The sequence below is a fragment of the Corythoichthys intestinalis genome, chromosome 4 (genome assembly GCF_030265065.1).
Source record: "Corythoichthys intestinalis isolate RoL2023-P3 chromosome 4, ASM3026506v1, whole genome shotgun sequence".
Classification (NCBI taxonomy): Eukaryota; Metazoa; Chordata; class Actinopteri; order Syngnathiformes; family Syngnathidae; genus Corythoichthys; species Corythoichthys intestinalis.
The window spans coordinates 12716146-12742962 of NC_080398.1; the positions used below are offsets into that span (position 1 = coordinate 12716146).

Here is a 26817-nt window from a genome sequence, read left to right on the forward strand (position 1 = left end):
AATTGTTTATAGACGAGTGACTGCACCTTTTCTATTTCCTGGGAATATTGCTTTAAAAGAGGGTTTGCTGAGTGTGCATTGGCATGAGGTGCAGCTTGGTACAGTACACTCATTAAGGCAGAATGTCCATCTTTTATCCTTACAGATAGGCACAATTTTGGGAAACCCCCATGTTTAGCATCAATTGCCGCAGAAGTGGATGAAATGAGATGCAATTTTGCAGATAACCACTTTGTAGATAGCCACTTTGCACCACATAAATCATTAATGTCACTGGTGGTGGCTGAGCCAAATGCAACGTCAGCACAAGAGTGCAGCAGTGGGCTGTCTCCTGTCCACCAACAGATGGGAAGACCGTGGACCGTTACAATAATGTGGCATGCATGAAATATGGAAAAACACAGGACCATTTTAAACCATATTTTATTGCGCAATGTCGATTGCGTCAGTGTCAATGCTTCCAAATATACACACTTTGACCATACTGCTTTCTCTTCAAGAGGTTGACAACTTGACTAGTCATACATTTAGAAAAAAGATCAAAAAGGATGAAAAGAAGGGGCATTCTAAACTATATACTAGTATATGTATATATATAAAAAGATTGTCATCAGCCAAATAGGGCATCTGCTGGCATCTGGTGGTGATACTTGTTAACTGCAAGAAAAAGAGGCATAGGCGGGGAGTGGTCAAAAAGATAATGCACTACTTTACAGTGGTTTCAATTATGTGAAACTGTTTAGAGCAGGGGTGAGCAAAAAATGGACCAGTAATTACATGCGGTCCGTTCTATTCTTTAATCCAAAACCTAACCAGAATTTAAGAAATTACCTAAGCAGTCCTGTAATTTTTAGATTCATTCATTCATTTTCTTTACTGCTTATCTTCACGAAAGTTGCGGGGTGGCTGTAGCATGTCCCAGCTAACTATGTGCAGGAGGAGGGTTACACATTCAATTAAATATGAATTCAAACTAGTTTATAAAAACTGTTTATAAACTGTTTATAAAAACTGATTACTTATTGCATTATTAATAGTTAAATCTTTTACGCTTAAAATCAAACACTTCTCTTTAAATAACAAGAAAATGTTTACATTAAGAATGTAACAGATCGATGACATAGCTAATTATGATTGTAATACTTTTGATTTAAAAATGCGTGAGTTATAAATTACCTTAAATTTGGCGAATAATAAGGATACGACATTAACTCCATCCTCCTATTTACAACAACACTTATCCTGTTCAGGGACGCAGTGTGCTGGTGCCAAATGACAGTGGCTGAGGACAGATTACACCCGGAGTGGGAACTGAACCCATGCTGCCTACACCAAAGTTAGAGAAATTTACCATCAGTGACTGGCAACTAAAGATGCACGATAATATCGGTCACCGATAATTATCGGCCGACAATGGCAATTATGACGTCACACAGATAATCCAGATATTTAAAAAAATCAACCGATAATGCAATCCAATAATTATATATTTGTTTTATCCTCCAAATGTGCGCAACCAAAGAAGTTAGCATGCCGCCTCCTCAACCCCTCCCCTCTCTGAAGCCACTGAGGAGGTTGAGGTGGCGGAGTTACACGACAAGGGGCAGTTGTAGGTAATGGCAGCTGTTACTAGCCTGGCTGGATGTATCTTGTGTGAAAAAAAAACCCGACCCTCTCGCCATCTGCGAAACATGCACTGCAGAAGTTCCATGAGGCGGAAAGAAAGCGTCCTCATTCAACACCACTAACCCAGCAGCCATTTAAAACTGCATCACAAAGATTTTTGGAACGAATAAGAGGCTGCTGCTAGCGGGAATGCTAAAGCTATTGTAAACACAAACTAAGCTAAACTACGGGCCTTGTTACGATACAGAGTCAGGTTGTTTGGGAATGAAGCCCAAAGCGGGTGGTAAACTCGCATCTAAGGCTAAACACCGGCATGACTCGAGACCGATAGTCGACAAGTAGCAAGTAGTAGTCTTCCGACGGAGCCCGCTGCTCTGGCCGGTCCGGCAGGCCGCCGCCTCGCCCTAGGTCGAGCCTGGTTCTTCGGCGGCGGGACCGCTGGCGAATACCCCGGTTTCTCGAGCGTTCCCCCATGGCGTGCGGGACGCGAGTCGTGCGCCTCCGTCCGGAGCAGAGCCAGGCCCAGAATTCGCCGCGACAAACCGGTCGGGGCAGGCGCATTATCCGGTACGAACGTAGCTGCAGCCGCCGACACGAGACACTTTTTTTTTTTTTTTTACCAAAATGACCCGAGAGCCAAAGCCCCACATAAAAAAAATAATGCAGTTTATACGACCACTATTGTTCATGAAAAACATGCCAATTTCATCAGTTTCACCACGGACATTTGGACAAGTGATGTCCAGTAAGCAAGCTTATCATGATGGCACAGTGGTTAGATGATAATTTAAACATGCAGAAAACGAAGTCAGCCAGTCGTAATGCATTCAGTATTTAAAATGACGAGCGGTCAGATGACTTTGTAACGCAGCCTTTATTTTCAGCTTAACAAAACTCAGGCACAAAACAACACGCACGGGGATGCGAGCTCCAACTCCGTCCAAATAGTACTGCCGTGTATCAGTTTAGCTGCTATAAAGCAAGTGTGCAGAATGGATACAGTACATGACATCTCGTTCTTTTGAGTTAATCATTTTCACAGAGTGCAACAAAGCATATAACATTAGCGATCACTTTTCAAATTATTTAAGTTATTTGTCGGCTCAATTACAGTCACAGTAGATAATCAAAACTTATTGGCACTTATTAACACTTATCAATTTAAATACAGTATCCACATTCCTGTTGTAATGAAATTATAATATATATATATATATATACAGTGCCTTGCAAAAGTATTCGGCCCCCTTGAATCTTGCAACCTTTCGCCACATTTCAGGCTTCAAACAAAGATATGAAATTTAATTTTTTTGTCAAGAATCAACAACAAGTGGGACACAATCGTGAAGTGGAACAACATTTATTGGATAATTTAAACTTTTTTAACAAATAAAAAACTGAAAAGTGGGGCGTGCAATATTATACGGCCCCTTTACTTTCAGTCCAGCAAACTCACTCCAGAAGTTCAGTGAGGATCTCTGAATGATCCAATGTTGTCCTAAATGACCGATGATGATAAATAGAATCCAAATGTGTGTAATCAAGTCTCCGTATAAATGCACCTGCTCTGTGATAGTCTCAGGGTTCTGTTTAAAGTGCAGAGAGCATTATGAAAACCAAGGAACACACCAGGCAGGTCCGAGATACTGTTGTGGAGAAGTTTAAAGCCGGATTTGGATACAAAAAGATTTCCCAAGCTTTAAACATCTCAAGGAGCACTGTGCAAGCCATCATATTGAAATGGAAGGAGCATCAGACCACTGCAAATCTACCAAGACCCGGCCGTCCTTCCAAACTTTCTTCTCAAACAAGGAGAAAACTGATCAGAGATGCAGCCAAGAGGCCCATGATCACTCTGGATGAACTGCAGAGATCTACAGCTGAGGTGGGAGAGTCTGTCCATAAGACAACAATCAGTCGTACACTGCACAAATCTGGCCTTTATGGAAGAATGGCAAGAAGAAAGCCATTTCTCAAAGATATCCATAAAAAGTCTCGTTTAAAGTTTGCCACAAGCCACCTGGGAGACACACCAAACATGTGGAAGAAGGTGCTCTGGTCAGATGAAACCAAAATTGAACTTTTTGGCCACAATGCAAAACGATATGTTTGGCGTAAAAGCAACACAGCTCATCACCCTGAACACACCATCCCCACTGTCAAACATGGTGGTGGCAGCATCATGGTTTGGGCCTGCTTTTCTTCAGCAGGGACAGGGAAGATGGTTAAAATTGACGGGAAGATGGATGCAGCCAAATACAGGAACATTCTGGAAGAAAACCTGTTGGTATCTGCACAAGACCTGTGACTGGGACAGAGATTTATCTTCCAACAGGACAATGATCCAAAACATAAAGCCAAATCTACAATGGAATGGTTAAAAAATAAACGTATCCAGGTGTTAGAATGGCCAAGTCAAAGTCCAGACCTGAATCCAGTCGAGAATGTGTGGAAAGAGCTGAAGACTGCTGTTCACAAACACTCTCCATCCAACCTCACTGAGCTCGAGCTGTTTTGCAAGGAAGAATGGTCAAGAATGTCAGTCTCTCGATGTGCAAAACTGATAGAAACATACCCCAAGCGACTTGCAGCTGTAATTGGAGCAAAAGGTGGCGCTACAAAATACTATTGCACGCCCCACTTTTCAGTTTTTTATTTGTTAAAAAAGTTTAAATTATCCAATAAATTTTGTTCCACTTCACGATTGTGTCCCACTTGTTGTTGATTCTTGACAAAAAATTAAAATTTTATATCTTTATGTTTGAAGCCTGAAATGTGGCGAAAGGTTGATAGGTTCAAGGGGGCCGAATACTTTTGCAAGGCACTGTATATATATATATATATATATATACATATATATATATATATATATATATATACTACATAATGAAACAATAATGTAATATAGCCATAAATATTATTTTAATATTATATAATATTTTTTTTTTTTTTTAGGATTAAGTATAATAATTTATTGCTTAAAATAAGGCTGTTAAGCTTATTTTCAGCTAGCTATTTGTCCTCCAAGAAATCTGAGAGAAATACATCTAAAGCGCTGGCAGATAATTTCACTTATTTCCAATAGATTTACACTTAAAACTTTTAAGGAGGTGTGTTTTTGCAGTCTAGTAACGTTATATATGTTAGGAATGGCTTACTTTTAAAGGCATTTTTGTGCAACTTAGGTATTTATTATTTTCTCTTGTGTATACTTTAAAATTAAAATAGAATTAATGGCTTGATATTATCGGTTATCGGTTGGAATGAGGAGGAAATTATCGGTTATCGGTATCGGTTGAAAAATCTATTATCGTGCATCAATACTTGCAACATTAGCTATTTAACATATTTTCCATGATTTTATTGTCCTAATTCTGTATTTCTTTATTAAATATAACATAATGAAATAAGGAGCTAAAATAATAAAATGCAAATGTACGTTAGTATAATACATATTTATACACAATCTAATTAATGATTTGGGAGTTACTTAAACAATGAGTTAGTTGATGTAAATATTATATAAATTAAAAAAAAAAAAAAAAAAAGTTTTATTCTATAATCCACATTTTACCCAGACAATTGTCTAATACATTAAAAAAATACAATTGACCAATCTATCAGTTTAAAAAATTAGAGGTTACCTCGGACTGTACACAAGGGCGTAGGTTTACATAGGGACGGTAGGGACAAAACACTACCAACATTTCAGGATGCTCAAATTGTCCCCATCAACTTTTAAGCAACCTTTTTTGCGTTATACAGTAAAATGACTTCAGTTATATCATTCAGTCATTCAGATTGTCTTTCCATATGTTGTAAGGATAGAATTGCGCCTACCATTATTAGGTCAATTATTTTTATCATTATCTTCAGACTTACATGAACCTATTTCTAATTGCTGAATGTGCCGGTCCATTTTTTTCCCCTCTTAAACGCATATTTGATTGGCTGATGACTTGACACCCCACCCCCCTGATATACTCACACACATTAGCAGCAGCCACTGTAAGAAATGTAAAAAGACGTCAATGTTGTGGAAGTGGGGAACACACCACTAATTTTGCCACTGAAAGTGCGACCTGCATCAGAGTCAGCATAACATTAAACTGTGTGAACTTGACCTGCAAAACTCGAGTAGGAAGCTGCTTAGAGAGAAGTGTCCTCCTGTATGTGTTTTCTACTGTTAACGTTAAATTAACTGTGAGAAATGCAGTAAACCAAGGTTTACCCCCTTCCCACAATTTTACTTTTTTATCTATGTCGTCTTAAAGCAGCTTACGAAGCTTTCATTTTTTTGTTGTAGTGCTTTTACCTAAAGGACAGCTCCATTTGTATTTATTTTTGTTATTCCCTGACAAAGAAGTTTTTTTCAGTTATATTTAATTTCTTTATTTAGACAATGTTGAGTGGTCTTAAGACACGTGTTTATTTTCTTGAATTACTGAATAGTTAAGAGATGATTAACAAGCTTGTATTTATTGTGCATGTTAATATACTTTATGTACAAATAACGCAATTTAAATTTGTTTATAAAATCCAGATATTTTTCTGGAATTTTTTTTTAGTAGTTTTTAAAAACAAAGGTTTGAATTGAACGGTGTAGGCGGAACCAGTACACATAAAAGTTAGTATAAGTCAATACAGATTTATTTTGCATTGATCATTATGAATGTCCCGTTGCCAGCAAAAAGTGTACATGCAGGTTATGCAAGTCCGTCTCTACCAATGTTCAGACCAAATCTACGCCCTTGACTGTACATATTATTTTTGCTCACCAAAGTCTTTGGGTTACTTACCAGATGATCTTTGTCTTTGGGATTACACTGTTAAAAAAACAAAAAGGTTTGATTAAACTGTTGACGAGGACAAGGCACTTCAGACTTGTTGTTATGTCACTATCAGCGGTGGGTAGTAACGCTTTACATGTACTCCGTTATATCTACTTGAGTAACTTTTTGAGAAAAATCTACTTCTAAGAGCAGTTTTACTAAACCATACTTTTTACTTGAGTAAATTTGTGAAGAAATAATGCTACTCTTACTCCGCTACTTTGGGCTACACAAAAGTTGTTATATTTTTCCTCTTTATTCTTCATATTAGATTTATTTTTTTTTTTTTGCCAGCGATGCCATTGCCAAAAGTAGTGCTACTAATTCCAAAGAGGCGTTGCAACAATAATCACATGACTCCATTACACAAATCAGACGCAAGCTTGCTGTTCGATGAACACGCCAGCCTGTTCTATCACGTGGCGTCTTTAAAGCACTGTAAGAAACGAAGTATTTGACATAGCGCGCTGCCCTCAACATGACTCAACAGCGCGGATTTAAACCTCTCTCCCAGTCTTTATTTGGCACTGATTTACCACGGAAAACTGGAGATATGATCCTTTTAATTTCATAATAGTAACTATGAAGGAATTACAGTATTTGCTATTCAAACTAGGAACTATTTTCTCCACTAGAGGGCTCTCATGCTCTTTGGGCAAATAATGCTTCATTTCAGTGTTTTATTTTCTCTCTTGCTGAAATTCAAAATTTTTTTTTTTTTGGCTTACTGTGGTTATGTAATGGGCTATTGTATAGTATCATTATAACAGCAGTTCATATAGATAAGTTTGTCCTGAGAGAAAAAAAAAGCAGTTAATTACAATGTTACTCATTACTTTGGTATTCCTCTCACTGGATAGTTTTTTAGTTGTACTTGAGTACATTTTTTGGATGACTACTTTTACTTTTGCAAAATTATTTTGAAGTAACACCACTTTTACTTGAGTAAAACTTTTGGCTACTCTACCCGCCTCTGGTTACTATACAGCAACAATAACAAAATAACCTAAGCATAAATATATTTACCCCTTGGAACTTCTGAATTCCCAGCAGAACCACGGGACCTAAGCATAATAGTTAAACGGTTAAAATAGTAAATTGGGGTCACAACTACCAACATAAATACAATAAAGTATACAGCTAGACAACAGTCTTAGACTCACCTTGACTTGTCACTCTTTTTACACACACATTTTCTGCCTGTTTGGAAAAAAAAAATAAAAGATGTTATAGTAAAACTTCTAAAACATAGTCAAGGCATAATCACATTTAACTGTCATTTGCCTGTTTAAAAAAAAATAAAATAAATAAATGTGTAATGACATTATGCATTATGGGAATTGAAATGTAAATATGAATTTTAAATAAGTTCACAGGTCTTTCCCAAAATTGTTGAAAAAAATTACTACGAGACAAGGGTCTTATGAACAAATTTTAAAAGGTAAGGAGGTCATGTTATATGATAACAACAATATATAATAATTACTCTTATTTATTACCCTCTATAATATCTGCCTTTCTGTTCAATGTACAACATGTGAGAATGAAACTTTATTCTTAGTCATATGAATGGGAAAGGTTGTTGAGGGAAATCCCAAAGCAGGCTTGTGACCTACAAGTTGTCAGGTTAAAGCATCTTGAAAGACAGCCCTCATTCTTCATTCATCTTTATTCATCCACTGGGAGGCGCCGGCGTTGTCTTCTCTTGCTACAAGTCTCTCAGGGCTCTCATTTTATAAGAGTCAAACAGTAAACTAGCACATCTCTTCTCTCTTTTATGTTCTCTTTTTATGCACTGTCTTTATGATTTGTCAGTTTTTCTGGCTGTCTTTTATGATGCTTCCCCATTGCCGACCTCATTGGGAATAACTGAGAAGCCCTCTCGCCTTCTTCAACTTGACTGCATAAAACTAAATAATAAAAACAACAACATGCGCGACTAAAAACTATTTACTGCATGCTAATTGGTTTCCAGCCGCAACAAAAGGTCCCATTTCATGTCACAGTTTTGCAGTGTAAATCCTATTTGGCAATTAACTCATTTGACAAAACAAGAAACAATAAATATGAACAAATATGACTGATTAGGCATAGACATCATCACTAGGTTATGAAGTCTATGGATTAGGCTTCAACCATTTTGGAATTATCATATTATGTATATTATATTTGACAAAGAAAAGCAATGAGAACACTGTCCACAGGTTGTATTCGCACATGTGTGGGTATTATTGGGTTGTTTTGGTCAACATACAAACACTGCTGGCCAAAAGTATTGGCACCCCTGCAATTCTGTCAGATAATTCTCAAATTCTCCCAGGAAATGAGTGTAATTACAAATTCTTGGTAGTAATATCTTTATTTGTTTTGCTTGCAATAAAAAACACAAAAGAGAATTGATTTTTTTTTAATCATTATCATTTAACACAAAAATCCACAAATGGGCCAGTCAAAAGTATAGGCACCCTTTGAAAAATCATGTGATGCTTCTATAATTTGAGTAATTAACAGCACCTGTTACTTACCTGTGGCAAGAGGTGGTGGCAATAACTAAATCATACTTGCAACCAGTTAAAATGGATTAAAGTTGACTCAACATCTGTCCTGTGTCCTTGTGTGTAACACATTGAGCTTGGAGAAAAGAAAGAAGACCAAAGAACTCACTGAAGACTTGAGAAGCAAAACTGTGAGTACTAAATTGAGCATGGAGAAAAGAAAGAAGACCAAAGAATTGTCCGTGGACTTGAGAAGCAAAATTGTGAGTACCACATTGAGCATGGAGAAAAGAAAGAAGACCAAAGAACTGTCTGAGGACTTGAGAACCAAAATTGTGAGGAAGCATGGGCAATCTCAAAGCTACAAGTCCATCTCCAAAGACTTGCATGTTCCTGTGTGTACCGTGTGCAGTGTCATCAATAAGTGTAAGCCCATGTCACTGTGGCTAACCTCCCTAGATGTGGACAGAAATGAAAAATTGACAAGATATTTCAAAGAAAGATTGGGCAGATGGTGAATAAAGAACCTCGACTAACATCCAAACAAGTTCAAGCTGTCCTGCAGTCCGAGGGTACAACAGTGTCAACCTGTCCTATCCGTGGATATAATTCCACACAGTCAAACATGGCGACGGTTCCCTGACGTTTTGGGGGGTTGCTTTCCTGCCACTGGCACTGGACTGCTTAACCGTGTGCAAGGCATTATGAAGTCTGAAAACTACCAACAAATTTTGCAGCATAATGTAGGGCCCAGTGTGCGACAGCTGGGTCTCCCTCAGAGAGACAAGATAATGACCCAGCCCTGAAGTGGCCAGCAATGAGTCCAGACCTGAACCCCAAAGAACACCTGTGGAGAGATCTGAAAATGGCAGTTTGGAGAAGGCACCCTTCAAATCTCAGAGACCTGGAGCAGTTGGCCAAAGAAGAATGGTTTAAAATTTCAGCAGAGCATTTTAAGAAAGTCATTGATGGGTACCGCAAGGGGTTGTTCGCAGTTATTTCGTCTAAAGGTTGTGCTACCAAGTATTAGCCCATTTTTGGAGTTTTGTGTAAAATGAGAATGATTAAAAAAAAAATCATTCTATTTTGTGTTTTTACATTACAAGCAAAATATATGAAGATATTACAACCAAAGCATTTGTAATTGCAATAATTTTCTGGAAGACACTGACCATTATCTTTCAGAATTACAGGGGTGCTCATACTTCTGGCCAGCAGTGTAATATGCTTCCAAGTAAGAAGCAAATGTGAGTATAGAGGGGCGTGGTGATAAGGACCAACTAGTATGAGACACGGCATGTGAGCACTGATGACATGACATGAGTAAAACCTTGTGTTGGAAAATACTCACTGACGATGAGGGCGATACCCAAGAGGAACAGCACGACAGCAAAAACCAGGCCACCAATCCTCAGGGATTCGTAGTCTCCAAAGAAAAAAAAAAAATCCAAGATTACATAAAATATCCGCGATGCATGCCAGGTTATGGACACACACTAAATTAAATATGTCAGTCAAAGCTGTCAATTCCAAAACTTTCTAACTTCAACTCCTTCGCCCCAAGCCGGGAGACTACCAAATCCTGCTGTCAACTACACTGAATAGTTTTATCCGAATAGAACTAGAATTTAAGTTATAATATGTTTTTATACCATATTTAGGGGAGGCCTAGAAAAAACACATTTTTAAAAAACAAAACAGAAAAAAATATGGCGAATTGCTTAGAAATGGCAAGAACGTACACCACACCGACAGGGTTCAATCTGAAGGCATATATAACACCAAACCATGCATTACACAAACAATTTTTTGACCATTGTGATTAGACTCCACCATTATAATGTGGTGAGGCAAAACCAGAGGTGAATTTAAAAGTCAGCCAAATTCAGACAACTTTATACATGACGTCATTATATTTTGGGAGGAATCCCAAAGCATTTTGGAAGCAGTATTTTAACGTATTCAAACCAATTTAGTGAAAACAATGTGCACATTTCCTGGTTCTCCAACAGAGCCGCAACCAAGCAACAATACACTAAATGCACAAATTGTTGTAGTGGACTACAGTATTTTGTTACTTAAAATAATTTTGTAACCTGACGTGTTACTGTCTTTATGCCCATCACTGCTGATGCCTGAGAGGGACCTCGTAGTTTGTGGTGCAATACATTGTTCTTCAGGGGCTGGTTATGGGTCTTTTTTTGGTTTTTCATATCTCTCTTTTCTCTGGACGTCTACCCCACGACATTCCCTCCATCCAGAGTTCTAATGAGCGCGAAACCCCGGCCAGGAGGAGCCTTTTTCCCCCCAGTGTCATTCCTCTCTCACACCTTCAGCCCTGAAGCCCCGTGCAAGTTAAGTCTGCAATGGATAGAGATGCAACATTAACTTTGATACTTGCTTACTTACCATATTCAAAAGCACTGTCATAATCTGCTTGAAGAAAACAGAGAAAGATTTGAGACAGAATTATGCATCAACTGCCACGCAACACTGGACTTTTGTCTGGAGAATTGTGTGTACACAAACTAAACCCACCTTTTTCGCTGTCTACTGATGAAACTGTGAAGACAAAAAGCAGGAAATGTCATCAAAAAGTGGAAAGTATTTAAAAATATACATACATGTATCGAATTAGCTCAATGTGATAAGGAATATATTTGCATGGCGTACAGGCACTGATTTGCGTGCATTGAGTGATTATGTTTGAACAATCAATCACCTCTATTTACCTCGTATAATACATACCCCTCCCACAATGTGAAAAATGACTTTTGTGGCAATTTAGCATGTTCGGCAGATGCAATCTTGGTTGTAGTAAATCAGATTCCACATCTGTTTGTGTGTTGGATTAGTTTAGTTCAAGTCAGTTCAAATCTGTGGTAGATGAGACAGTATGCAAAGTACTGGTACTCAGATGTGTGGAGCCAGAACACAAGATGACCAATACAGGGTACAAGATAACCCTAATTTCGGACTACAAGGCACACCTGACTATAAACCGCCACCTACCAAATTTGACAAGAAAACGACATTGGTTCATAGATCAGTCACACTGGACTATAAGCCGCAGCTGTCCTCACTGTATTATGGGATATTTTCACCAAAAGATATTAACCGGTAACAATTTATTTGACAGCAGCAAAATAAGACTGTCATAAGGCCATATGAACCACCATGAAGCTTTGAACCAATAGGCTGCAAAGCTTCATTTCTTCAAGAAGCTTCTTTTGGCCATCACTGCTCCCTTGGGGTAGACAGTCAACCTCTGCTACCACCTGCTGTCAACACTGTTGTCATCCAACATGCCTCCTAGCATGCACTGCAGCGCTACAAATGTAAATAACAATCAAAATCCATGTTCTATGCTAAATATTTATTCAGTTACTGTTCCAGTTGTTTCATTAATTGCTAGTAATGGTATTTGCTAACACTTTATTTGGCAGTGGTGCCATAAGACTGTCATGAGACAATCATAATTATGACCTGACACTGTCATGAGCATTAATGAATGCTTATAACAGATGTCATTTAGTGTCATTCGGCAAATTATGTCACTTTTGAATGAATGTATAAGATCCGAGCTGGACATAAAGGCGGTTATTGATATTATTTGCCGGATGACACTTAATGACATCTGTCATAAACATTCCGTAATGCTCATGATAGTGTCATGTCATCAGTCTTGTGACTCCACTGTCAAATAAAGCGTTACCTATTAACCCAAATAAATCAACAAATAAGCCGCACTGGACTATAAGCTGCAGGGTTCAAAAAGAGGGGAAAAAATAGCGGCTTATAGTCTGAAAATTACGGTACTGGCTCACAGTTTGAAGCAGTTTTTTTTTTTTTTTTTTTTTAATGTATTTATTTATTTTTTAAGTAGAGTGACTTTTTCCCCCCTCAATATGATCTTTTTTTTTTTAAATTGTTTTTCCTTACTGCAGGCAGTCCTGGGTTTGACAGTCCTGATATAGAGTACCACATGCTTGGATCACAAATGGTGCACTCTGCACTATGTCACTAACACTTGTATGACAGTTATCTAAATGAATGGCATTGACGCCGATAGACGTCCAGTCCTTTTAAAGTGGGAGGTCCGGGGAATGAATGATGACTGCCAGCCCCAACAGTTCAAATGTTTTGGATGTTTATCATCATCAGTGACAGCCAACAAGTTAAGAAGGTTAATTTGAATATAATACCCTGCACCTTTGATGTAGGTTTGACGGAAAATTTTATTGTATTTTTTTTTAGGCTCAAACTTTATTTCTATTTTAAGATTGGAAATTAAAGGTCAACCAGCATCCCGTAATTAATTGTGTTTGAATGAACATCTCTGCAGCTTATGTACAGCTTTGACATTAGGTATGCTGAGAAATTGTTTAAGATTAATTTTTTCTCAAATAAGTAAAGGTTTCAGAGGAGCAATATTCCAATCCTCAACAGAAAACCTATGTATATAAATGTTTGCAATGACAGCATGAGCCTTTCTAAATGATCCTGAATGTCTGGAAATCTGCAGAACATCAAGCACAGTTGACAGCATGCAGGAAGCACAGACGATATACACAGGAGGGGGGAAAAAATAACCCAGCGGCAGACAAGCAAGATGCCATAGTTTAAATAATAGAAGTATAGTAATAAGACTTTTAAAAGTTCTTTCCTCATTGCGAAAAAATTATTAACATAGAAACTGACGTGCAAATCACTAGAATGTTTTTGTGTTTCAAACAAGCAGCGCATGACAGGCAAGTCTGCCAAATAAATGAGCATTATAAGGTCAAAAGCGCCATGTGATCACCAGTGCGGAAACTCTGTAAAGACATCAGCGGTAGAAACGGCACAGAGGTGGCACCGAAAAGCATGCTCACCAAGAGGAAGAGTCAACGAGGAGATGAAGACCACAAACAGCAAGAGATCCATTGTAGCTGGTGATGAAAAAAATAATTGTTACAAATGTTGAATTTTCTAGTTACATGAAAGAACCAAATATACAGTATTTAATATTCAGCTCAGAATGAATTTTCTGGATGGCCACAACGTTACCCTATAATATTTCCAAGTGAACTTAATTTAAATGCACAAGTGCAATGGCTTAGCATGTTAGTGCGCTTTCACAACTTCTCCTCGAATAAGGAGAATGACCAAATAAATGGTCAGCATGCAATAAAAAGGGGAGATATAGTCATGCTGGCTGTCTTGGGTTTGGCTGAGGACTGAGCAAAAGTCAGTTAGTCAATTTTCAAGGACAAAGACTTCGAAGGAGAGCAAATGTGTTGTATAATTGTAGTTATTCATTTCAGTATTTGGTAGTAGAACGAGCATTAAAGATAAAGAACCGGCAAAGGTTCAGGTGAACCCTACTGTAACTGTTTATCTAAAATAGGTATTTAAGCAGTCCTCTATCATATCGTGCTGTTCATAATTTAACAGCATTCCTGACAAGTGATTGTCAGAGGGTCAACAGTAGGTTCCAACAGAGAGACTGAAGGCATCCCAGAAAGGTCCAAAAAAGATTATTTTGGTTGATTCATGAATGAAACATCTGTTGTGAACTTTGTATCACTTTTTTATCTAGTACGGTATATTGAATTCAATTTTAAAACACATTCATCGACAGCTATAGAGATGAAGTATTCACATTAATTGATAAAGCTGGTAGCAAATGATAAGATAATGATGATCCTGAAAACTTACTCAAGAACCTACTGTCCCAAACTTTTTTGTGAGTACGTACATGCATTTTAAATTTGGAAAAAGAACATAGAAAAACAAACTTATAAAAAAATTTTTTTTAAAAAACCCCGGGCTGATCCTACCAATGTGCCAGGAGGGGATTTGAAATTCACAGCATGCCTTATTAACCTGAAGGCAAATACCAAAGCGTGTTTATGCGGCACCAAGGGGGTCACTGCAGGTATCTAATAAACTTGCATTGCACATGCCTTTTACTTTGCTATCAAACAAGCATAAAGCTTCGGACAGAGGACGCGCAGCAATGAAAGCAAATATGATGAGCACGCTAATCGAGATGAAAAGACGAATTTAGTTGTGATCTTGTTTTGATGAACAAATCAGGATGGAAATCCGTGAACTACTTCCTTAATGAGGCCATAAAGTACATGCGATTTCATGGTTCATTTTTTTGGGGGGGGGGGGGGGGACTAATTCCCAATGCTCTTCAGTAAAGTCAAGGAAAATTGTGATTGCAAAAATACAGTGGTACGAAAAGTATCTGAAGCTTTTGGAATTTGTCACATTTCTGCATAAAATCACCATCGAATGTGATCTGATCTTTGTCAAAATCACACTGATGAAAAAAAGTGTATGCTTTAACTAAAGCCACCAAAAACATTTATAGTTTTTTTTTTTAATGAGGATAGTATGCAAACAGTGACAGAAGGTGGAAAATAAGTAGGTGAACCATCACATTTAATTTTTTGTGGCCCCCCTTTTGGCAGCAATAACTTTAACCAGACGCTTCCTGTAACTGCAGATCAGTCTGGCACATCGATCAAGACTAATCTCGGCCCATTCTTCTCTACAAAACTGCTGTAGTTCACAGTCAGATTCCTGGGATGTCTGGCATGAATCGCTGTGCTTAGGTCATGCCACAGCATCTCAATGGGGTTCAAGTATGGACTTTGACTTGGCCACTCCAGAAGGTTTATTTTGTTCTTCTGAAACCATTCTGAAGTTGATTTACTTCTGTGTTTTGGATCATTGTCTTGTTGCAGCATCCATGCTCTTTTTAGCTTCAACTGTCTGACAGATGACCTCAGGTTTTCCTGCAGATCATTCTGATAACCTTTAAAATTCATTCTTCCATTAATGACTGCAAGTTGTCCAGGACCTGAGGCAGTAAAAACAGCGGCAAATCATGATGCTCCCTCCACCATGCTTAAGAGTAGGGATGAGGTGTTGATGTCGGTCAGCTGTTCCATTTATCCTCCACACATGACATTGTGTTTTACTCCCCAAAAAATTCAACTTTGGTTTCATTAGTCCACAAAATACTTTGCCAAAACCTCTGTGGAGTGTCCAAGTGCCTTGTTGCGAACATTAAACAAGCAACAATGTTTTTTTGGACAGCAGTGGCTTCCTCCATGGAGTCCTCCCGTGAACACCATTCTTGGCCATGGTTTTACATAGAGCTGATGTGTGCACAGAGATATTGGACTGTACCAGTGATTTCTGTAAGTCTTTCGCAGACATTCTAGGGCTCTTTTTTTTACCTGTCTGAGTATTCTGCGCTGAGCTCTTGGTGTCATCTTTGGTGGATGGCCACTTTTTGGGAGAGAAGCAACAGTGCCAAACGCTCTCCATTTTTAGACAACTTCTCTGACCGTCGATTGATGAACATCCAGACTTTTTGAGATGGTTTTGTATCCTTTCCCAGCTTTATACAAATCAACAATCCTTGATCGAAGGTCTTCAGACAGCTCTTTTGACCGAGCCATGATGCATATCAGACAATGCTTCTCATCTAGACAATTCTTACCAGGTGTGTGTTTTATAGTGGGCAGGGCAGCTTTAAACCACTCATCAGTGATTGGGCACACACCTGACTTTAAATGTTTTGTAAAAATTGGTTTTAATTGCTCTTTAAGTCTCCTTAGGCAGAGGGTTCACTTATTTATTGTTCACTCCACTGTCATTGTTTGCATGCTATCTTCATTAAAATATTAAATCCTATAAAAGTTTGGGACATTTTAGTGAAAGCGGACACTTTCTTTTCATATGTGTGATTGTGACCAAGATCAGATCACATTTGATGGTGATTTTATGCAAAAATGAGAGAAATTCCAAAACGTTCAGATACGTTTTCACACCACTCTATAACTTGAGTCTTTGGTACAAATCAGTTAGTCCGAAACAACAACACGAAGGTTCCAAACAGATATTTGCTTATGTCTTGAGGTGAGGGAGGTAAAAAAAAACAAAAAAACATCAGGATCCAAGTAAGATGGTAAATTAAAGAAACATTTAAATATCTTATTTTTATTTAACTCCTAGTTTGACATCTGGTTATCACATAGTAGGTAAAATGTATTTTCTGACATAAAAAAAAAAGTATTAACTTGATTAATGTTGTAATATATTGCCTTATGGACTTATTGACCTTATTGTACTTGGGAGATCTGCAGTCACCACCTCCTGACTCAGACTGTGTGGGGTTCTATTTAAAGCGCCCCAAATTGTTTGCAGTCCAAAATCACTGGTGTTGAGTTGCACTTGCTGGAGGGTTTCAACTGTTCTATTGGTTGGCAGGAAGCCACGGGCACCGTTTCATCTACATAATTATCTAGCCTTGCAGGGTATTGTTTTTTTTGTTTTGTTTTTAATCTGACAGAAATACTTCCGTTTACCAACTCTCAGCTGGTAGGCTTACACTCAGTATACAGTAAAAGTATATCTTCTACTGTGTTCAATTTAAAAGACACTAGGCCTAAGAAAGCCCTTGGTGGGAAGCATGCACCACTATGAGAATCCCAAAATATTATGTAAAAACAAAAATCGAAACACCTAAACCCTGGAATATTGTCCACTGTAAGATTCAACTTTATTTAAAGAGGCTTTCCTGCCTCACACTGGTGAGATTTCACACATGACTGCAGTGGGGGGATTGTGACCGAGTACAGAGCTGGAGTGGAGTGGAATGAACACTTTCTTCGGGGAAAGTGAGATTACAAAAAAAAGCCTGCCAATCAAGTCTAATCAAACAAACACAGGCCGACTTATTCAAATATGCACAGGTCCAATAAGTGAATGGAGAGAGATATAATGGAAGGCAAAGAGCAGCCAGCACTTAAAAATAAATTACCTGTGGTTTAAAAGCAAGAAGGTGAACAACCAGGGTTTTAATTTGAAAATACAGTGATCCCCCACTACTTTCCACTTCAAACTATGCACCCTCAGTCCATCGCGGATTTAAAAAATGAAATAAATAAATAAATAAATACAGATGAGCTATCCTGAACCGATCGCGTAGTCTCACTCTCCCTCCCTGTCTCCCTCCCTCCCTCTCCCTGCTCTTTGTTGGTCAGGCAGTGCACTGGAGTTGCTTATTAAAGTTAACGATGATTGACGGACAGTTAAGGTTTTATCTTGCCAGAGACGCTGGTAAGCCGAGACTTCAAAGTGCCGCATGCGTCAACATCGTTTAATTTGTTAAACAGTTGCTTGGGCAACTCATTGTGTGTAAGTGAGCAGCTTGAGCAGATTTGAGCGGACTAAAATCAATGAAACATTTAGTAAAGAAAAACATTTTTCAACTTTTTTTAAAAAATGGATTGGATTTTTTCCTTGTTTAAAAATAATTTGGTGGGACATTAACATAGCATAGCCCCTCCTGTTGGCCGATAATATCATTGAATGTAATTGACTTTCCTATGTATGAATTTAAAACTAAGACTTTGCCGGTAAAATGTTGTCTATAAAAGCTGTTAAGCAAGTTAAAAAAAAAACGAATGAAATGAAATGAACCCCAAAAAAATTATAATAGGTCAAAATTAGTTTACCATAGATCATGTGACTAGCACCTTAGAGACGATCATTTGCTTTGGTTAGCCAAAACCACCTGAGGACAGAAGAGGCAAGATGGATATACATAATTTTTTCAAACCTAAGCTTTCAAAAGCGACAACTACTGAGCGAGAAGCAAGGATTGAAGATGTGAACCATGAAACACCGGAGAGCACTGCACAAACGGCGAGCGCAGTTTCAGTTTGCCCCACTAAAGGCGTTCATTGTACAACAGAGCCACCATCGGGCATACCATATTCAATGGACGACGATCTTGGCCAAAAGCATAGCTTTCCTAAGCAGCCTGATTTAGAAATCTCAACCGCACCATTCTCTGTGTGGTACGTTCAGGTACAGCACGCAAAACACATCCGCCACATTAGAACCCGATTTGTTACATTGTTACAGGAATTATTATTATTTTGTTATTCCGTTTTTTTATTAATAATTTATTTGTTTTGCTTTGTGTAATTGCCATTTGTAATAGCACCAGCAGTATTTATTAAGAATTTAGTGTAGGTTTTCGGGCTGTGGAATGAATTAATGGAATCATAATGTATTCTACGTAGAGTAGATATGTGCCAATTACCTTTTTCAAGGTATACCGTGGTATGAAAACGTCATGGTTTCAAGACCACAAAAATTTTCCGTCCTACAGTCCCTGCGGTATTGGCTATTTTTTATGTCCCAAAAATGCAGGGAGAAAACCCTTGTTCGCAGCTACAATGTTCAACTCTCCCCCACCAGTTGTTGCTCAGTGTCAGTGAGTCAGCTGTGCTACACAATGGCTGGAGGAGGTGAAACTCCTGAACCTTTTCCCATCTAAGAAAACGAAATCACTGGTATGGGAATACTTCGGCTACAGGAAAGTTACAGACAGCCGCGGCTTAGAGGACGAGGGCCAACCGACATGTAAAACATGTTTGCAGAAGGTGGCTGTCGAGGAGGCAATACCTCCAATATGATTTCGCATTTATACAAAATTAAAGGTTAGTAAAACCTGTCTTGAACATTTTCCACCAGCAATGGGAGTTAACTCCAGCATGTTTAGTGTGTCTAGCGGTGTTAGAAATTGGTGTTTTTTTCTCTCCGGCAACTGTCTGTGTTGCGAAAGAAAGTGTAATGTAAACATGATGCAAGTCTTACACACTTGCTTTTTATGGAAAATAATTCACTTATTTTTATTCTGATGGTAATAATGTTGAGCTGTGGGTTTAGGCTCACCTAAAGGACTGCATTTATATTGATTTTATTTAGAATATTTTGTTAATTAAGTTTACATTATACATATGTCCACATTTGCTAATATGTTTTTTAAAATAAAAATCCTGTTCAATGGGAGGGGGGGGATTAAACCCAGATTTCTCAAAGTATCACATTTTAGAGCTGTAATTGGAAAACTGTTATACCTTGAAACCGTGATATTTTGGCTTAAGGTTATCATACCATCACAATCTCATACCGGCACATGCCAAATAGGGGTGTGACAAAATATCGAAACGGTGATATATCGTGATACTTTGTATTCCAAAAGGTTATCGATATGTTCCTGTCAAGAATCGAGATATCGTTTTAAAAAGGTGTCAATTAATAAAAAAATAAAAATAAAAATAAAAATAAAAAATAAAAAAAAATGGCTGCCATTGACTGTGCTCGACGCCCAATCTATTTAGACTGGGAACGTTTGTTTATTCAAAACCAGAGCATTCACAGTCATTCGGTCCGATTTTCGGGGGATTTACAGGTCACTTGCTTTTCATTTTAGGGCATTTACAGGTCATTTCCTGTTGAGTTTCAGTCACTGCCTATTCATTTGGGTGATTCCCAGGTCACTTCCTGTTCTGTAACGCAAAATAAACAGCAAGTGACTAGAGCAGGGCGGTAAACCGAAAATTTACCGTCACCGAAATTCTTAACGATGACCGACGTAATTTTGACCATGTCGGTAAATTCGGTAAATTAATAAAACAAGAAAATATAGTCTTTTCATCCCGCTTTGATTCTGTTGTTTGTCTATGTTCATTCCCCTTTAAGAAAGCAGTGAATGTGCTTACGTAGGGAGTCACGTGATCATCAGGAAGCCAATCAAACAAAAGCCCGGTAAGCTAACGCTAGCAGCTAACGCTACAAGCAAAACGTGATGGAGTGTGGCTTAAGGGAGGTTCACCAAACTTTAAACCGACATTTAGTAGACTCTTAGTGGCATCCAGACGGGCGTTCTCACGATTTCCGGAGATGGTGCTTTACTGATAGCCAGGCTAACGCTAGCTAGCGGCTAACGCTACAAATGAACGTTATGGAGTCGGATAAGAGGCTCTAACCTTGTCAAAACGGCTGAACTTAATGAGTGGATTGGGCACGGACTGCATCTAGCAATTACTATGTGGTGTTATTTTGTATCTGTCTGTGTGTGATTCCTCTGATAGCTTTTGTGATGGTAAAGAATTCCGCATAAAGTACAATCCAACGGCGAAACTTATAATGACCGAGAAATGGCCCCAGCTATTTTTATTGTGCTTGCATTTATTAAAAAATGCACTGGGGGGGGGGCTTAAACCATAAAGTAAACACTTGTATTTAATAATTATATCACAGCAGCCATTAACAATAAGTTGTCTTTTTGAAGTGTACTGTTCAAGCTGCAAGTCATTTGTGTTACAATTACATGTTTGCACAGTCATATTGATTTTGACAATGTACATTGTTTAAGGTCATACAGGCTGTTATAAATGTTCATACTTGAATTCTTATTGCTTACAATACATTTTTATAAACTTAATGTTTAGACTGCATGTACAATTATTAAATACAGTATATGAAATTGAATGCTGTTAAATAAATCAACAAGATATAGTTAATCTGTATTTCATGCGTTGATTCAGATTTTCAAATTACCGTATTTTTCGGACTACAAGTCGCTCCTGAGTATAAGTCGATCCAGCCATAAAATGCCCAACGAAGAGAAAAAAAACATGTACAAGTTGCACCGGAGTATAAGTCGAATTTTGGGGGGAAATTTACTTGATAAAATCCAACACATAGAACAGACATGTCATCTTGAAAGGCAATTTAATATAAAAATACAATAGAGAACAACATGCTAAATAAATATACAGTGTACAGTGCATGAACAACGAAATGTGAATATACTGTCCTACGCTACAGCTCGGTCCTGGCTGTACAGCGAACTCCCAAAAGACAATACTGGACGTCCGTATAATTTGCTGAATCAATTTGGTCCTCGATAGAAAACAGGTTCGGATCAACGTAAATAAATGATAATTAGGTACTATTAGTAATAAGTAACAGGTTAGCATGCGTTCGCTATCATTAGCACATCGTTCAAACAACCACACAACTGGCTCTAAGTGTCCGATCGCGGGTGGAAAACACACAACAACAACAGAAAAGATGATACACGCAGGCGTTGCCTCTGTAGAGATGATTTTAAAGCATAAACAATGAAAGTAGGCTCGCAGCCGTCTATTCTCTCTCGCTGTAACTCGCCCACTCACTCAGAGCTACGTAGCTGTCCGTCTTCTTCTGGCGTGTGAGCACTCTTCTCCACGTAAACAAGTGCGAGTGCTCCCTCACGTGGGCATGAAAGCGCCACAAACTAAATGCATCCATTTCAAGATAAAAAAGTCAATAATACAATTGAACATACACTGCCAAAGGCAGAACGCGAAAGTGGCCATAGCTATAAAGAGTTATTCAGATAACTATAGCATAAGAACATGCTAACAACTTTACAACACCATCAGTGTCACTGCAAAACACCAAAATAACATGTGAAATTATATCATAATGTGTTAATAATTCCACACATAAGTCGCTCCTGAGTATAAGTCGCACCCCCAGCCAAAATATGAAAAAAAAAACGCGACTTGTAGTCCGAAAAATACGGTATATAACAGTCCGCTTGGGCGAATTTATCGTAATTTATCGTTATCGAGATAAATCTGCTCAATTTATCGTGATACATGTTTAAGGCCATATCGCCCAGCCCTACAAGTGACCCATAAAATAACCCAAAATCAACAGGAAGTAACTGAAAATCAACAGGTAAATGACCTTAAATGACCCAAAATAACTTTGCTGCCATCCCTCCCAATTCAAATGGATTGAACATCTACTAGTGATAAACTCATTCCGATTCACAGCAGAAGCTTGTTTTTCTGTTTATTAGTTTTTTGTAGAATATCTTAGAATGATTTCCTGACCAATGTATCGAAAATCGTTGTGTCGCCATATCGTCAGATCATCGTTGTCGTGAGCTTTGTATCGAAAATCGTATCGTATCGTGAGGTACCAAGAGGTTCCCACTCCTAATGCCTAATATAGAGGTACCACTGTATAAAAATTAGTTTTTTTAAATTATACTTTGGGGGAAAAGGGAAGAAACGTGTCTTATATGTATCCATTTCCAATGATAAATCAGAAAAAATACAGCGAACACACACACACACACACACAAAATATATACTGCATATATATGTAGGTGGATGGCGAGATAGTGTAAAGCGCTTTGAGCGCCTTGAAAGGTGGAAAAGCGCTATATAAGTATAACACCATTTACCATATATAGTATATCTTTTTTTGGGGGGGGGGGGGGGGGGGGCTACTTCGCGGGTTTTCCACTTATCACAGCGGGTTCTGGTCCCCGTTAACTGCGAAAAACGAGGTATCACTGTTCTGTAATTATACGAACGTGCCAGGGCTGAAAAGTTACAATAATGCTTTAAATTCACGTTCGTGCATTAAAAACGCGATAACCACCGATGAGTCATTTTCATTGAACTGAGTGATGATGACATTGGACGAATATAGTTATAGACTGAAGAGCTAAAAACTAGATACATCGTAACAAACAAATGGGGGGAAACGAAATGGTAGCCAAGCCAGTATCGTTAGATTTGCGAGGGCAAAGCGACTCGAGGTCATTCCATAGTCACATGCTGCCACGGGCATTTGGATGCAAGTTGGGGGTTGAAACTTCAGGCAAAGGTCTCTTTGAAAAAAGAAACAAGTTTGCAGACACACATTTTCAAACTGTAGATAGCCAACTTCAGGGTGTTCCAGGCAACAGGCACATTAACTCAATGTGCGCTACTCAAATATGAAAACTTACCACGTTTTAAACTGCAGATGTTCCCTGCCCAAATTTAAGTGGACTCCTTTCCTTTACTTTCGAACCTTTTCGGTGAGCGTTGACTCCCTGTCAGAAGAGCGCGGGATTCCGCTGTGATGTTTAGTAACAGCAAAGAAAAAAAAAACAGATTACATATGAGTATTAATTGAGGGCTTGAAAAAAAGTGGAGTACCCTTCAGGGTTTGACTGCGTGTCTTGTTCGGAATGAGGGAGGAGGGGCCGCCGACTGGTGTGAAGTTACTCCCATTCTGGAATGGAAATATTACCACAGGAGGCACAAAGAGTCATCCATGCATGGCCAGTTCTGATTGACTCGGTCAGAGTAGTATTATTTTATTACGCTTACCTATTTGCTTTGAAGTAGTATTAAGCCAACACAGTCGATTTGTTTTCCCCTCACACTGATGAAAGCCCAGTGGCGTCGTTAGGCCTATTTTACGGGGGCTGAAGCCCCCCCCCCCCCCCCCCCCCCCCCCCCCAAAATACACTCAAGCCCCCCCCTAAATAATTTGTTGTTTTACTTTAAAAAAAAAAAAAAATTACAAAAAACGCTGACATATTCACTATGAAGTTACCAGAATATTAGTTTAAATCAATAATCATATAACCTATCACTATTAACTTAAATATGATCATTAATTTGTCAGTTTTCCCTCACTTCATACAGTTAGGTAGAAAGCCCCATCAGTCGGCGTCCAATCAATTCCACTTCATATAGAGCTGTGTTTTTCAACCGGTAAACTATTGTGCCGTGAGAGATCGCCAGGTGTGCCGTGAGAAATTATCTAATGTCGCATTTATATATATATATATATATATATATATATATATATATATATATATATATATATATAAATATATATACACATATGTATGGCGGAAAACACTTAGGTGACTTAAGTTCCACTCTGAGACCCCCAATTTGGCCAACTTTCAAAACTGTCTGATATTCATGTGTGATAGATCATTGGAAAGCTTAAAATCTCAATTTTCTGGGGGAAGAAAAATTTAACTGGAGGGCATTTAAAAAAAAAAAAAAAAAAGTTTTTTAAACAGCAAAACCCTATATGGTGGTGAGAGCACGCGAGAGCATAATTACAGACGCCATGATTTTAACAAGATATTATCGCATACTGACCTTGTTTTGATCCAAAAACTCCATGTAGCATGTATCACTGAGTGTCAAGACACAGCTGTGAATGGCCACAGCTGGATTTTTTGGGGATTTGATGGGTGAAACACTGTAATATAACAAGGGTCGCAATGCAGAAATCGCAGACAACAAGGAGTGGTCGAGATATTCTTTTTCATGTATTTACGCATTTAAACGTTTTTTTTTTTTTTTTTTTTCAATTTTTCTTTGGATCGATTATCACCTAACATATCGGAGAAAATGCGACAGTAACATAAAAAATACAATTAAGCGATGGGTATGGGGTAGATATCTGTGATTTTTTACAGACGCCATTTTTTCCATTGTGACATAATTTGTTTAAAAGTTTAAAATATGTGAGTGAATCATTTTTTAAAGTCGTTTTTTTTTTTTTAATGAAATATGAGACTTTAATTAATGATTCTAAGCTAAAAACGACAGACATTTTGAATAATATATATAATTATTTACCTTCATTTTATGGCTGGGTTGACACAAAAGCGGTTGCGCGACGTCTGTAAATGGGGGTTTTCAGGGTAAAACGGACAAATTAAAAATAGTTCGGGGGCTTAATGCGCAATTAATCTGCTATGGCAGCATATAGACATATGGTTCTATCAAACACAACAGTTGTTTTGGCTTAAAATACAGCAGTTTCTTTTAAAGAGGAGTGCAAGAGCAGAAACTGCTTTTTCTGCCTTGTTTGTGTTTTGCGCCATATATACCCCTCTGAGGCTCAAATTAAGTTTTTGTTACAGGAAAAATCTGATATTTGGGGAAAATTGTCATATGGGGTAGTAGTATACAATTCAGATTTTTTTTTAGCAAAAGCTTCATATTTAATGTTTTCTGAGATGTTGCAGATTTACAACGTTGTCCCGGTGTGGGAAATTAACGCCGAAAACTTAATATGGTAGGAAAACTAACTTTATTTGCATAGATAGAACATTTCAAAACAATGTTTCAAAGCATTGTACAGTGGAAGAATAACAACAAAAACAACTTGGTATAGATTAGGAACAATAACAATAACTTTTCATCCCCTACATCAAACAATATTGAGATATAAAACCAATAATACTATATCGACGTCTCAAATCCTAATTGAGAAGCCCAGGTCTGAAGGTTACTTCTTCGTGTGGTAGTCCAAGAAACAATTTTGGTCCTTTGTAAAGCACAAAAGTACTCTGCACTTCAGACAGGTCATTTGTGTGTTGCCATTTTTGCGCGCTCTGCATCGTCCACGTTTATCAGCATGGATGGGAAAATGATCGAATCGGTCTAGTCTGACCTCAACTGATGGTGCAATGATCCTCTGACCTGGCGGTGAAGATGTGGCAGCTTGACTGCGTTCTGGAGCCTCTTCCGATGACGGTCGTCCTCTTTTCCGACTGTTCAAGTTAGCCCGTTTGCCAACCTTGATGAGGGCATCTGCAACTTGAGCGCGGAAGTCAAGAAGCGGCATATACTTCTTCTGTTTCTGGGTGAGATAACGGCGGTAGAGGAGCCAGCCACTGACCAGTGATTGGTTAATCAAATAGTACAGGATGCACATATACCAACGACGTGGGCGGAGTTCAATGCGGTAGCGTGCAGCAAACGTGTCTGCCAAGTCAACTCCTCCCACGTTGTTATTGTACACCTTGACAATGTGTGGTCTGTCCTCTTCCACATATTCCATCTTCTCTTTTGACCACCTTCTGCATCTATCAACAGGATCAGGGCCAATGAAGGATGATGCCAGTAACACTGCCTTGTTATCATACCACTTCACGATTGCCATCCCACTTGTCATTTCATCTTTCACTTCATATTCACCACGCCCAGCCTTTGAAAGTTCCTTGTCACTTTTGAGGGTACATCCACGTAGACGGTTTCAACTGATGGCAGCAACTGATAGAATTCCCATTTTCTTCAGTTCCATAATGAGTTTAGGTGAAGTGAACCAGTTGTCGAAGAAGCACTTGTAGTTTAGTCCTTTCGGAACATCTGATAAAAGACGAAGCACAACTTCAAAAACCCACACAAGCA

The 26817-nt window shown here is 38.3% G+C and overlaps 1 protein-coding gene across 6 annotated transcripts in view; it reads right to left on the reverse strand.

Moving 5' to 3' along the window:
* Positions 1–388: 388 nt before the first annotated feature.
* Positions 389–26817, reverse strand: part of LOC130915460 (FXYD domain-containing ion transport regulator 6-like) — a 35476-nt gene continuing 9047 nt past the window's right edge. For 2 of the 6 annotated variants that reach the window (XM_057835485.1, XM_057835484.1), the window contains exon 2: positions 25432–26775. In XM_057835485.1, the coding sequence (XP_057691468.1) occupies positions 25913–26581 (669 nt within the window). In that variant the 5' untranslated portion in view covers positions 26582–26775 and the 3' untranslated portion in view covers positions 25432–25912. Of the gene's footprint in view, positions 658–6425; positions 6453–7484; positions 7523–7621; positions 7659–10304; positions 10380–11362; positions 11387–11491; positions 11516–13827; positions 13885–18477; positions 18514–23612; positions 23882–23979; positions 24058–25431; positions 26776–26817 lie in introns of those variants that run through there. The other 4 variants (XM_057835489.1, XM_057835490.1, XM_057835486.1 and 1 more) reach the window with 4 other exon arrangements.